The 14,390-nt window shown below is 47.2% G+C and overlaps 3 protein-coding genes across 6 annotated transcripts in view; all 3 read right to left on the bottom strand.

The window, feature by feature from the left end:
* Nucleotides 1-95: 95 nt before the first annotated feature.
* lgals8b (galectin 8b) lies at nt 96-2,422 on the bottom strand (the record flags this gene model as incomplete). The annotated part of the gene is made up of 8 exons (XM_084481781.1): nt 96-245; nt 607-772; nt 986-1,074; nt 1,160-1,186; nt 1,293-1,412; nt 1,546-1,756; nt 1,955-2,043; nt 2,384-2,422. The coding sequence occupies 8 exons, from the start codon at nt 2,420-2,422 to the stop codon at nt 96-98; spliced, it is 891 nt and encodes a 296-aa protein (XP_084337907.1).
* A 2,973-nt stretch (nt 2,423-5,395) lies between these two features.
* Nucleotides 5,396-13,481, bottom strand: kbtbd11 (kelch repeat and BTB (POZ) domain containing 11). 3 transcript variants are annotated; one of them, XM_084482269.1, is made up of 3 exons: nt 9,793-10,224; nt 9,524-9,627; nt 5,396-9,083 (listed from the first exon to the last, which is right to left on the bottom strand). In XM_084482269.1, the coding sequence occupies exon 3, from the start codon at nt 9,006-9,008 to the stop codon at nt 6,891-6,893; it is 2,118 nt and encodes a 705-aa protein (XP_084338395.1). In that variant the 5' UTR covers nt 9,009-9,083; nt 9,524-9,627; nt 9,793-10,224; the 3' UTR covers nt 5,396-6,890. The 3 variants fall into 3 exon arrangements, with proteins under 3 accessions (XP_084338395.1, XP_084338396.1, XP_084338394.1); XM_084482270.1 differs by lacking the exons at nt 9,524-9,627; nt 9,793-10,224 and adding an exon at nt 13,360-13,481; XM_084482268.1 differs by lacking the exon at nt 9,524-9,627.
* Nucleotides 13,405-14,390, bottom strand: part of arhgef10 (Rho guanine nucleotide exchange factor (GEF) 10) — a gene marked incomplete at its 3' end in the record, with an annotated part of 50,562 nt that continues 49,576 nt past the window's right edge. For both annotated transcript variants that reach the window (XM_084482266.1, XM_084482267.1), the window contains one exon: nt 13,405-13,955. In XM_084482266.1, the coding sequence (XP_084338392.1) occupies nt 13,405-13,955 (551 nt within the window). The remainder of the gene's footprint in view (nt 13,956-14,390) is intronic.

Genomic DNA, 14,390 nt, shown 5'->3' with positions numbered 1-14,390 from the left:
ATATGCTGGCCTAGGCTGGCCTGACCTAGCGACCACACCCTGGGATCCCTCCTAAAGAAGACCTGCATTGACCTCGCCCGTCGTCTCGCCCGGGCTCACCACAGCTTGACGTCGCTGAGCTCCAGGTCTCCCATGATCTCCAGCTGGTCGATGCTGCTCAGGTCTTGCACCCGGTGCCGGAACTCCAGCAGGTGGCAGCCGTTGACCGCCAGCTTGAACTGGTGGGGCTGGCAGAGCACCAGGATCTGAGCAGAGCCACCGGGTGCCAAAAACCATTGGCAGAGAGGGGGGGAGTGTCATGACAGAAGGATAAAAGCAATACCAAATGATTGGCTGAAACGTGGCGATTATGACGTGGTGTTACAGCAGACGACTCCAACGGAAGGCCGATGTCTTTGTAGACGCCTACCGTTGTGTAGCGTCTTATCCTAGCTATGTTGTTGTACACGGGGAATGGGTTAACCTAGAAGTTGTAAATGCTTAGCCCTTGTTTCTATGAATGTTTTTACTGCTCCGACAGCAATGTATTGTTTCTCTTCCTTAATGTACTCACTGTAAGTCGCTTTGGATAAAGCGTCTGCTCCTGCCCTGAATGTAAATGCCTACCTCAAAGTACTCCCCCGGAGAGAAGGGGAAGAAGGGCAGCTCCCTCTCCTCGTGCCCCCACGCCTCGCCCAGGTATGAGTTCCTGATGAACACGCCCGACTTGATGCGCGGGTTCAGTTGGAGGGCGATGTTCTCTGTCCTGCTGTTCCGGAGATTCACTGTGAAACTGGGGGGGGAGGGGGGGAGCAGGGAAAATAAATCAGACCCATGGTTGCCAGTTTGTCAGACTGGCTGTTTATAGAAGTCAAAGTATGTTACGGCTGAGACTGCAGTACAAGAGTCTACCTCAGAAGAATAGGTACATACCTTCTTGTCAATAACTTAAATAAAACTCCTATGTACCATGACAAGATTAAATAATTAGAACCTCTTATCTTACCTGTGAGGGTACATGCTGACTTGTCCCTTGATTGTGATGTGCTGCCCTGGTTTCAGCCCCTTGAGGATACTGCCTTTGTAAGGTAGACTCTGAAATACAACAAAATATGTGTTTGTAGAAAGACCAGATATTAAGGGAAATCTTTATTAAATTTAGCAAAAGAAAACAACTCACCAAGTCACCTGATTCGGAATATATTGCCTTTTAAAAAGGGAAAAGCTCTGATTTAGAAACCTTCAAATGTGTGATTTCATTTTTAAATAGTAATGTCGCAATTAAGAAATATGTCTAGTCATGTGGTACTCACTGAGTTTGGTATGTAACCAATCGCATTCACCCTCACTTTCCCAGAAAGGGAAAACGTATCGACCCTGTCCAGAGGAATTCTGTGCTTGTATTCCAGCAAGTGAGTGCCATTCACTGCCACCTAGTGGTGAGGAAGAAGTTTACCACAACATCAAGTATTTTCCAATCCATTCTCCCACCTCTCCTCCCATCCAGCTTTTAACACGGCATTTCAATTTGAATGCAATCCTCAACCAATGCATGACTCCACTAGCCTTGAAGACGTCTTCGTGCACCAGTATGATGGTCTCAAAGGGCGCCCCCTGTTTGTAGGGGAGCTGCTGGAGCGTCTGTTCCTGGCCCCAGCGCTCCTGCGTGAGGGAGTTGCAGGTGACGCTGGGTGTGCCCTCGAAGCAGGCGTCGAACCGCATGGCGATGTCGGAGCATGGCTTAGTACTGCAACCGCTTGACAGGTCGATGTGGAACCTGTCGCCGTGGGACACACAGCATCGTGGACGGATAGGACAGAGAGGACAAGAGAGAGCGAGAGAGGGGGGGGGATTTAGCTATGCAAAGTTCTGCAAATTGCACTATTGTAGAAGAAAATTTAATCTCATTCATTCACATGATCTGTGTCCTCCTGAAGTTTCGATTCATTATTGTGGAGGATGATGACCTCTTTACCTATCAGCGTCTGGCGGGACGGTGCCCTGGACGATGATGATCTCCCCGGTGTGCAGCCCACCAGGTATGGATCCGGTGTACGGGATCACCTGAGGTTAATGGGACAGGGAGAGTCCAAGTGGGTGCGTGCAAAGGCTCAGCCGAAGCCCTTACAGCCTAATGACAGACACTGGTTTAGCAAAACGCCACACAAACTTGCTATCGTTGCATAAAAACGGAAGCCTTGCCTGTTTAAATGTTTGCACAACATACAGATAAACATAAAGCAGCTTGCAGTTATGCTCACGGCTAATCGGCTGTCCTATATTACCGACTACCCGGACAGTGATGTTTGACAGCCCGTCGCAGTGCGATTACCAATATATTAATATATTGTATGCTTTACACGTCAACATATACAGCTCATCATTAAATAGGAAAGACCCTTACCGGATTCAGTACAGTGTGTTTAGCATTTGCCACAGACATTATTGGACAACTTGTGCGAGACCACAAGGTGTGGCTACGGTAAAAAAAAAAAAAAAAAAAAAGCAACAACTTAGCAAACAGCGATAATAAAAGCTCTAGGTGCTACAGTAGCTTATAATACAGACACGTTGGAGGATCGTTAGCTCTATTTTGATGTCAGTGGGCATCTTCATCATCATCCCCGAAACCACCGCACCGCGCATGCGTCAAGGACACTCATGTGATCAGGATTTGAATTCGTACACGTTTTTTAATAGTTTAAAAGGCTTTTTCAGAATGTTATTTTAATTCAATTTTTCCTTTTAACCAATCGTAAAAATAAATAAAAAATGTTTGTGTATCTGTTGTATCGTGGCAACAGTTGTGCACTGCACACACTGCGTGCGTGCGTGTGTGTAAATAAAACACAGTAGACCCAACAGCCCGTTAAGCCACGCTCAAGTTTGTGCGTTCACATGAACATCTTCCGCACCGACCCTTGCAGGAGGCTTCCCTTCGACCAGCTTCATGGACCGCCTCCGACACCTCCTGTCAACCCGCCACCAAATGGAGGCTGGGGATGGGTCGGATGGTGAATGTCGCCTCATCCTTTCTCAAGAATATGTTGATTATGGGCTTTCACAACTCCCCCCCCATGTTACAGCTGAAGCTGGGCTGCTCCATGAGCTATGGCTTCATCGTGATATGCGGGCCCCTGTCAGGGATGTTGACGGTCGAGTATGGAGCCAGACGCATCGTCTTCGGACAGGTCTGTGACCACATGAGGATGAACCGACTCTCCTTCGACCAGGGCTCCGTCCTATTCGTTGGTGCGGTAACCGTATGGCCTCGCTGAAGGGACATTTGTACTTTTTCTGTTCCAAAAATTAAAAAGCCTGTTCCATTGCCTCAGGAGGTAAAACCATAAGGGGATATAAAAATTGCTTTAAAAAAAAAAATGCCCCTAGGGCTAACCCCCTATTTTGCTAACTATTTCACGTAAAATACGTTTTTGCTCTAGCATTTTCTAGTTTAGCATATCTTAATTGAAGGTTTTATTTCCTTTGTTGCAGTTCACATCTGCCAGTTTGTGAGTCTTAATGTTGTGATTCCAAGACTTGCTCATCCCAGTTCTCACCCCTACGGCTCCCTCATCGTCTTGTTGTTGGTGTCCATACAATAAGGAACATGAAAACCCAACTTGCTGTACTATAGGCCTACCTGGCTTCTAAACAGTCTATATGAGGGTTGTGGAGTGTGTGGATGATGGCTGAAGCAGCCTCACCTGGCCCGAGTCAGTCTGATTGGACCCTGGGGCGGTTAAAGGCTGCACACCTGATGCATATTGAGTAATCAGTGCACAGGTTAAACCTTTTTTCCATCCTCACTCTGCGTCCTTGTCTTGGCGGAGCCCAGGAAAGCCACATTGGTGAAGTGTGGGAGGCACCTAGGTGGCGTCTAGCATGGACATTGTTACATTTTACGGTCATATGATCTGCAGTAAGAATAGGCTAGATTAAATATCAATGTAAAAAGTCATGCTTTTTACTTGAGCCAGCCCAACGCTAACCGATGACAGATAAATTATAAGATTAGATCAATCGATCTGTAGATATTGGATAATCCACTTTTCAGTATCAAGATCGACATTGTGCTGGTTTCCGAGCTAAATACGATGAAAAAGGCAGTTGCATACCATAATAGTGTGAGGACAAAGGGATGCGCAGCAGCATCCCTCGGAGTGGGATACACTCTTACACTCTTTGACCACTTGATGGCAGCACACCATTCACATGTGTAGCCCGAACTGCAGCTATTTACTCCTTTCAAAAAAGATATATATCTGAACTAGAAAGTTGATCAAGGATAAAACGCGCCCATCCACGATTCAATCAATTCAGGGATTTATTTCTCTATTAATGGTGTTATTCTGGGCACCTTTTGCTTTTAAAAGCATTTCACTATGGCCTAACAGAACTCCCACTGATATGAGTTTATTGCAATAGCAACATATTTTACCAGACGTCCACATGTGATTCAGTTGTGTATTCGGTAAGAGGTAAGAGTCTTGTAATAGTTGAGACCATAGAGTTTAAACTTTACCTGAATCAGGTACCTGAAATCTGTGAGCCATACCATAGCTGTAGAAATGATTCATTTTTGTTTGCTTTAATTTAACTAGTGCATTGATTGCTTAGAATCATGGTAGGGCATTATTCTTTGGACCAAGATGTTGGTTGCAAGTTGGAAGCGATTGGAGAAATTTGACAGAAATGGTGAGAAGAAAAGTAGGTGAGGTTAGTTTCCATTGAGGGGCCGTCCTTTTCCTGAATTTGTCCTTTAAATCTTACCTATAGCAACTTAAGTGTTGTTAAGTATGCTACATGTTGTTAGTATACTAGTATTAAAGATATTCTATAATTCACAAGTATTGTATTAAGCATAAGTAAACACATAACATGTTAGTATACTGTTATACTGTTAAGCTATTCTATAATGTATTATTATGCAATATAATATATTGTATTTTTAATGGGTTAAGGTGTATACATGATGTACTTAAACACATATTACTATTAACGTGTGACATGTTAGATTAGTGTTAGATTAATTAGCTTCCTGTTTGTAACTGCTGACCAATTACAGGTCATTCAGGGCCGGATGGCGTTGCCCACTGCAAGGCCTTCAAGGTAAGATGACACTTTAGATAAGGGGACTCCAGAACTGATAAGCAACAGCTCTCAACTTGGCTATGATCTGGTCGGAAGTGACAATTCCCATGACATTGTAACGTTTCCTATGTGACATAAGGTTTCCATGGAGACCGCCCCTGCCTTGCTTGTGAGGTCTCCAGTGTCTTTCAATTCTTTGATCATTTCACGGCAACATGGGTTTAAACAAGAGCAAATAAGTTTTTGCATTTTAGCATTCTTAAAGGGAAATGAGTATACCTTTCATCAAAATTTCAACCACAAAATGGTTTATTTGAAGCACTTAGTTTGGACAGCATCCAACAGTTAGTTAACTTTAAGCTTGATAAAAATGACTTGGACAGAAAGCTTTTAACTTGCATCGCATCATTGTACCATCATCACAAAAAGCGCATTCAGTCAAAAAAGATTAAAAAAATATTGATTCCAGGGAGATACTAAACCAGCATTCCAAACACATACATTTTCACAGTGACTGCTCTGAAACATTGTAAAGCGTAACTAAAAGCATTTCTTTCCCTCTTGGGAAAATCCACCTTTCCAGACTGTAGCTTAACAAAACTCACTGATAGTTTATTGCAATGGCAAATATTGTCAGAACTCAACATGATGTGCAGTTTATTGGGTTGTGGCATAAATAGAAAATAAAATATTTCTTAGGAATTATCTTATTTTGTTATAAGTGACATGGGAGTTTCTCTGAATCAATTGAGTCAGAAGTGCCTTTGTGCATAGGTTATTTTGAACTTTCCTCAAAGTGCTTTTAGGACAGATATGATGCCATCCTATTGGAAACACTTGATTCAGAATGGGGTTATGGTGTGTAAGTCATAGGAGTGCTTTTCATATGCTATCAGTACCTGATAAACAATGCATGACAAAAAAATATCTGTAAGATACATAGTGCTCTTTTAGTCTCATTTAAGTCCTATTTCTTCTTTGGAGAATGTGGTAAACATGTTTTAACCACTTTAAACCAAGTTTGTACTAACAACCCAAATAGTGTCTGAAATCCATATACACACACGTTCCCCTTTTAAATAAGCCAATCATTTCCAAACATGACAAATATCCAAATGGAAAATGCTTATTTTGATGTTGTGTAAAGCTTTGCATACCCACATCACAACAATGGTGACCTCAAGCAAAGAGGGTTTCTAATATGAACATCAAGCACAATCATGTTCTGGAAATCTACAGGGGTAGCATCATGTGTTTAATAACGTCTATAGCCATATAATAGACGCTGTGATAGCACTTCAAAGGCAGTCGAGATGAGGCTTCTGGGAACTGTGTTGTCCAGTCAGTGGTTTATACTGTGGCCTTGTCACCAATTGATTTGGATTGAAATAAAAAACTTGTGACAAGTCTAAATAAGAGCTATATCCAGGTGTGATGGAGCCAACATGTTTAAAAGAGTTCTTCATAGTCAACAATTAAATACGTCCTTGACAATATCTCTGCTAACTGAATTTACAAAAGTGCGCAAAAACAATGGTGAACATAGAAAATCCACAACCACCTAAGGTCCATCCTGTAATTATCTACAGCTGTGCTGCTGTGTCCATTCATTCAAATCTGAAAGTTTATTTTCGTCCCTTTCTTAAGGCTGGCCCCTGTAGACACATGAACTTGCCATGCAAATACACACATTCCACTTCAAGCAGGTACATTGGACACAATGAAATATAATGCTGACACAGAATCAAAAAGGTCGGCCAGTCGCCTTTTCCAGTTCTACTCCGAGACATACCATTGTTCTGGAGCCCGTGCCCCCACTATACCACCGCCTCATGCTTTTCAGGCAAACTAAGCACGAACGGAAACAGTACACCTTTCGCCTCCAGCGGGGCCCGCAGCGGCTCCTCCGCAAAGTGGGCGCCCTCCTCCTCCACCACAAACTGCAGTGTCTGGCTCTTGTTGACGCAGTAGATGCAGTTCCCGACCACCGCACAGCGGAAGGGCGAGGCGCTGCCCAGCCGCTGGGACGCGCAGTCCTGCCACATCTTCACGATGGTGTTGTACTTGAACACGTTGACGCCCTGCTCGCGGTGCACGTCGAAGCGGTAGATGAAGCTCTTCAGGGCCACCATGTCCGAGGACCTCTTGCGGCTGCTGTTGTAGGGGCACTCCTGCCACTCGTCCCGCTTGGGCTCGTACTTGAGCAGCCGGTAGAAGAGCGAGCCCCCGGAGACGTACAGCTCCCCGTTGCACGTGGTGGCCTCGTGCGCCACGGCGAACGCCCCCTTGGGCAGGGGCGCCACGGTGGTCCAGCGGTCGGTGCGCGGGTCGTATCGCTCCACGGTGAACAGGCACTCCCCTCCGATGGCGTACAGGTGGCCGTCCATGGACACCAGCTTGAGCTGGGCGCGGGCCTGGTTCAGAGGGCGCACCTCCGTCCAGCGGTCGTCGACGGGGTTGTAGTAGAAGACCCGGTCGGACACTTTCCCCCGCTCTCCGTAGCCCTTGATCCCGCCGGCCACAAACAGGTAGTTGTACATGGTGCACATGCCGCAGCCCTTGGTGTTGATGTCCTCGGGCATGGCGGTCAGGGGCCTCCAGTCGTCGGCCGTCTCGTTGTAGTAGTACATCATGTGGCCCTCGTCGAACGACGCCACCGACAGGGGGCTCTGCGGCCGGCTGCTGCAGCGGCTGGCCGGCCTGCTGCCCACGCGGTCGAACACGTCGTTGACCTCGGCCACCATCAGCGTCTGCCGGCCCTCGGTCCTCTTCCTCAGGATGAGGTCCCTCTCGGAGCCCGTCAGGCGGCCGTACACCGAGGGGTCCCGCAGGACCCGCAGGAAGTGGTCGCTCATGAAGCGGTAGGCCGTCTCCTTGAGCTCGTTGAGACGCTGCTTCTTGGCGATGCTCAGCACCTCGTAGCAGTTCTCGGCCGTGAGCTGCTCCGACATGCAGTCCATGGCCGCCTGCACGGCGCAGGGCACCTGGAGGATCTTGGCCCCCGTGATGACGTCCACCACGGTGTCCTTGCTCACGTTCATCCGGGAGGTGTAGATGTAGTCTATCAGCACGGACAGCGTCTTGTAGCTCAGCCCCTTCACTTTGAGGATGTCCCGCGAGAGCCTGGCTTTGAAGTAGTCACTCTTCTCCGCCAGGATCACCTTGTGAGCGTTGATTTTCTGCCCGCCCACTTCAATGACCAAATCGGGTTCCTTCGCAGCCAGAGGACTCTCTGCTCCCGGGCTGCTTTCCCGGTGCCCGAGGCTCCCACTGTACCCGGAACATCCACCCGAATGGTGTTCGTCGGGCTGATGAGATGCACTGGATCCAAGAATGGAAGAGTGAACCGGCCCCGCTAGCCCTGGCTGGCCGCCAGTGGTAATACAATGAGTGTCAGGCACAGCCTGTCCCTGGCCTGTGTTTATCTCACACTGTCCCCTTTGAGAAGCCTCTGCACTCGCTGATGCACTTCCATCTGCTTCCTCTCGGGCTCCGGGGTTCAGGAAGCACACGGAGGAATCCCCAGCGTGGGAAATGTCTGCCTTGACCTCACTCTGGTTGTCACTGTTGCCCATTTTACCGTTGAGGTTGTTGCGGCTCACAGCCTCCCTCATTTCAAGACCCGCCTCATGGTTTGACATCTGGATCTGTTGATCCTTAGCAATGTTCAAACTGTCCCCAGTCTGATCGTCGAAGGTCATTTTGCCATCCAATAGGTACTCTCTCTCGAATGTGGCCGGAGCCTCTGAACCGAGAGGCTGGTTGCACTGCAGGAATTCCCCGATAAGTGGGGCACTGTTGTCCTTCTTCAGCAGAGCCGGACATGTTTTCCTATCTATGCCCGAGAGGGAGGCAAGATCAGAGTTTACAGTGTGAAGAATGACGTCAGCCTCCATGATGAAGGTCTCTCCTCCCAGCCTCTGGTTCCCGTTCATCTTCACCTTTTCACTGGTGCCAGGAATCAGTGGGTTGGTGAATCATGTTAGCTTAATGTTGGTCTTTTTTTTCACCTATATGAAGCAAACAAAGAGGAACATGAGTGTACAATTTTTTAAATCTAAAACAGGGAAACGTTTTTTTTTGCAAAACGACTTGCGGGCAAACACTGGATGGCGCTGTATCTCTGATAATGTTTGAAAGTGTGAAACAGAGCCAAAAAGTACATTCTGCCCACCGCTTTCTTTTTAAGAACAATTATAATAAAGGTAAACAATGCAAAGGGACAATAGCATTGCCCCACTAGATTCCACACTGCTTGCTTTTCCATAATATACCCTTTTAATAGTAGAAAAAACACAAACTACAGGTGTAGCTCCTAACATGAATTATGATTTAGATGGTACATCTATAGTGCACCATTATGTACACAACGTCAGGTAAATATACATTGACCATGCTGGTGCTGCGACAACACCAAATGAAACCTTTCTAATCTTTAAAGTTACTTTACCCTGCTATTGATCTTTTAAAAGAGTCCATTCCTAGTTGCCTCGACTTGGGTAGACGGTCACGAAGGGCGCATGCCCAGTGGGTGATGCGCTCCCCTGTGAGAGACTGTATTGGTAATCCATGAATACGATGACATGGGAACAACAGATAGGCTTATGAGAATCCAATGAGACCGACGAAACACCGCACTGTATCATTTCATAGCAAAGCAGAACAGACATAGTTACGACACATCACGAGACATTTCTTCGCTTTCTTATTTTGACCTACTTGCGTTTCCCTTGCTGCCACAAATCAGCCAAGCGCAGCAGTTTCTTCGGGATCCCCCACCAAGCCTCGTTATGTAAGGCAGTCGCAATAATAATGCATCAAGTGGTCCGGCAGTATAGTTTCCTAGATGAGTGACCGATTGACCTATTCATCGGAGGATCCGGAGGTTGTTCGGTATGTGACACCACAGCCACCCGACGAGATGCAACGTCTCCTTACGTTCCGCTCAGAATGAGACGCAGAAACGACGAATTATCATGCAGGTCACACATCTGTGGACCATGCTGTGAACGTCCCCTAGAGTAGGCTGTTTTCCTTCTGAGATGATGTGTTAGAGCTGTGGAGCGCTTCACACATCCAATGTCTCTCCACCGCTCGGGTCTTAAGAAATAACGAGTGCACGTTTAAGCCGAGCTGCACTCTCCGGCTGCCTTACTGCGGTCACGCCATCAGCACTTCGGAGAATCGCGCGCGGTCACGCAGTCTACACTTAAAATAGCAAGGGCGCATCTACGTTGCTTTGTACGGTAAAGCGCTTTTGCGCCTGCAGGGACTTTGTGGTGCATTCCAGTGCACCTCGTAAACTCAGAAATATATACTCGAATGGCCACGAAAGTTGTTTAAAACAGAAATTATTATTATTTTTTAATTTTAATACATGTCTCACACAATATGGATGCATTGCTATTATCCCCAACACACATGATGTGTTACAATATAGGCAGATATCAAATCCAATTTTTATATTAACTATATCCATTATTTGACCTGCTATGGATGGTCGGGTTTTATATTTGACATTGCATCCACACAACTACTTTGTTTGAAAAACAACGAGCATATGCAGGACTTCAGGAACCTCTGTCTCCAGCACTTAAATCAGCTGGTCTTACCACCCATGTCTACCTATATAATGCAGGCGTCTTCGGGATGACTTCTAATGATTGAAGATTGCTGCTGTAAAAGCACTTCAGCACAGGTACCTAGGTACACATTGAACAAGACAATGGTGGAGTATGCCAATTTCATTTGATTATTTGATGAATGTTCTATATTTTCCTACAAAGCATATGCATATAGGGCATACGTATGTATTTCAACAAAGGAAAATAAGAAAGAAAAGTAGAATCTTTGCCGTTTTCAACAACTTTCGTGGCTATCCAAGTACATGGCCATGAGTATCGGCGCAAAACTTATTTACCGTACAAAGTAATGTAGATGCGCAATTACTTTTTCAAGTGTAGATGACGTGACCGCGCTTCTCCTAAGTGTAGATGCCGTGACCGCAGTGCTTTGTGTTTTGATTTGCAATGTTGCCTACAGTCAGTCGTAAATTGATCCAAACCACTCCCCCTATATTGGCATTAACCCTACACAGATCGCCACGGCACGCAGTGGCATCCACTGCCCGCGTCAGGCAATAATGTCTGGCTGCAGCCTGTAGGACATGGACATCAACATCTGAGGTTCCTGCGACAATCCTTCACTACCGAGCGCTTCGGGATGACAGCTGTCACGACCGTGTAAAATATTAAGTAGGCCTAACTATTTTTCTCAGATGTTTAGCTCCAGTCACCATTTTTTGCAACACATTTTATATGGTTAGTATGAAATAAGTATGCAAACAGACAGGTTTTACTGAATTAGCTTTGGCATTCATTTTAAAAGTAAGATATTAGGGCCGGCTATGGAAAGTGACCTTTCTTTGTGTCTGTCGCTGCACGTCTGCGCCACTGTGCCCGTCAGATATGAAAACAGTAGTGTACAACAGAGCTGTAGGCTAGAGCTTCTGTAGAGCATTGCTTCTCTTGGGTAGATAAATGCTGCGTGTACACAAAACGAAGGGAAACCTTTAAAGACTGATAACGACGATACACACAGAGTTGGATCTCCATGGAACCCCTTAACAGGCTTATGGAAAACAAACTGTTCCCATTTGCAGGGTCGTCATGATAATGTGATTGCAGCCAGACAAATAGAAACAGCCGGTAATAAAACCCCAAATTTAACTTGCTTGCTTGGTTGAGTTTATCCAGATTAAATAAACCATTATTATTATCATTATTGCATTACGTGCAATACAAGTATTCACTCTCTATGGCGGCTCAATACAAGCTGAGGTCTTATCACAGCACAACAGAGTACATCAATGGAAGAAAATGAGGAAAGGTGGGCTCAGTGAACCCTTGGGAGAAGATAAAGAAGACTGTGTTTTGTTTCTTCTCCATTGGCCACACTGCCACTCTGCTGAAGCAGGATTGCATAACAGAGTCTGTAGGCGTGGGTGACACAGAGCGGCAGGAGAAATGAAACTCAAACATGAGCATACAAAAATCAGAGAAGAATGGAGTGAAAATACGCAAATAGGTTTGAATGAAATGTTTATATAATTTGTTAAGATACAACCGAAAAAGTACATGGAGGCCGTGGCAAAAGTAAAGCTTTGCATGTCGTTTTTTTTTGTAATACACTTTTTTTTTAAACAAGAAGAGAAACAAATGTGTCAAACAATAAACCGTTCACTCCTGGTCATCACTTGTTTCTAGTGGAAACCTGGCCCGCCAGGTATGCTCCGTGAGGCCTCTCACACTGGTTCAGTCATGTTCAGACCGAGCTCTACGCTCTGCTCCAGCTGCACACTGCTACGAGACATGAGTCAGCTTCAGTGTACCAATCTCAAATAAAAAATTATGATATATATATATATATATATATATATAATAAATCAACCCCATACTCTACCCCCTATACCCCATACGCCGAGAACGGATAAAGCTTTTAACATAACAGCTCTGCAACCTCTCTGTTGAGACACACATGTACATAGACACCTCGCACACACATACATACAAACACACACACGCACGCAAGCGCGCACACACACACACACACACACACACACACACACACACACACACACACACACACACACACACACACACACACACACACACACACACACACACACACACACACACACACACACACACACACACACACTCGGTGTACGAACATTTCTGCAGTCCTATTGCCCCAGGATTCAATACTGTAAGTACAGGTATGGCACATGCAGGAGAGGAATCCAGTCTATTAGGATTGTTATACGACACCGCTGTGTTTACTTTCACACCAGTCCACCCATATCAACTGGCTTCCGCTTCCCATGATGAAATGTCCACCGGTAGCACTCTTCCGCATGATTAAGTGGTTATATGGAGCTCCCTTTGGCCTCGTGCATGTGCCGCGTGCATGTGGATGCGTGTACGTCTATGAGAACATCCGGTCGTGCTACCACTGGGAGCCTTGTGGCAGGCCCAATGTCATACTGTTGAAAGAATAAACTGATTGATTCCAAAATATGAACGGGTAACAAAAAAAAAAAAAAAAAGGCCTCTGTGCGTTTGGACTGCATCCGCGGTCTGCAGGGTCGGAGCGAGGACAGCAGGCGTTCAGGCAGTTCTCTCTTCAACAAAAGACAACAACAGGTCTACACAAGTGCAACCTCTGTAGGCAACCTTTGTCCTCGGGCTATTGATCCGTTCATGAACTGCGGCGCACCCGTCTCACCGGCCCCTGCTCGTGCCGCCGCTGCTGCTGCTGACGCCGCCGTGGTCACATGTTGAGCAGGGGGATCTGCCACACCATGATGGTGGAGGCGCTGTCCTCGTGACGCGTGGGCTTGCTCTTCCTGTTGACCCTGCGGTGGCCCAGCCCCCCGGAGACCACCAGCAGGGAGCTGACGTCCACCTTGCTGGCGGGGCCGCGGCCCCTCTGGTGCTGCTGCTGCGCCGCGTCGTGCAGCAGGTCGTACAGGGCCCCGTCCTCGGGGCCGTGCTCCAGGGAGCCCTGCGACGGCGCCAGGCTGCCGCAGGACGAGCTGGAGAGCGAGTCCTGGAGCGCCATGGCGGTGCAGCCCGCCTCCCCCAGCCACACGCCTCGCCGCTGCTGCTGCTGCTGCTGCTGGGCGCTGGCGGCGGCGGCGGGGGCGGGGGCGGGGACGGCGCCCGGCTCCGGCGACTCCCCGCTCTTCTCCCCGGGGGTGTGGGCGGGGCCGGGCGCGGGGGAGGCGGGCTGGTCGCCGGACGTGCGGTTGCACACGGCGGCGGCCATGGTGAGGAAGCGGACGGGTCCGTGGTGGGCGTGGAAGGACACCATGCCGCGGCCTGCGGGGGAACGCACACATGTCAGCTGACGGGGTTCACGTGCACGCTTGCGTTGCGCACCCAAGCATTCTGGATGTTTGCATGCAATGAGTACTAATGTACTCATTGTAAGACGCTTTGGAAAAAAAAGCTGCTAAATGCCCTCAATGTAAATGTCCCTATACTATAACTATAATATATGTGACATATAAATAACTTCAGGGATTGTGTACATTTTTTAGAAGGGAGAATTCACCACGGTGGAGTAATGACTGCACTCATGCAACCGCGTGTTACCGTCAGCCCACCGGGTTGGCAGGACACCCTAGAATCAGACATTTCATTTGCTCCCCTTCAGGTGAAGGCATAATTGGAAAAGGCAAGTGTAGAAAAAACATTCCTAAGCCAGGGGCCTCCTTCAGCTATGCACAATTATTGGATCTAATTAACCCGTCC

The sequence above is a fragment of the Micromesistius poutassou genome, assembly GCF_964030765.1.
Source record: "Micromesistius poutassou genome assembly, chromosome: 17".
NCBI lineage: Eukaryota > Metazoa > Chordata > Actinopteri > Gadiformes > Gadidae > Micromesistius > Micromesistius poutassou.
This window is presented reverse-complemented; position numbering and strand designations above follow the sequence as displayed.

Bases quoted from the DNA above. Each gene is read 5' to 3' on its own strand.
- kbtbd11 (XM_084482270.1), bottom strand. From the start codon at position 9,008: ATGAACGGGAACCAGAGGCTGGGAGGAGAGACCTTCATCATGGAGGCT.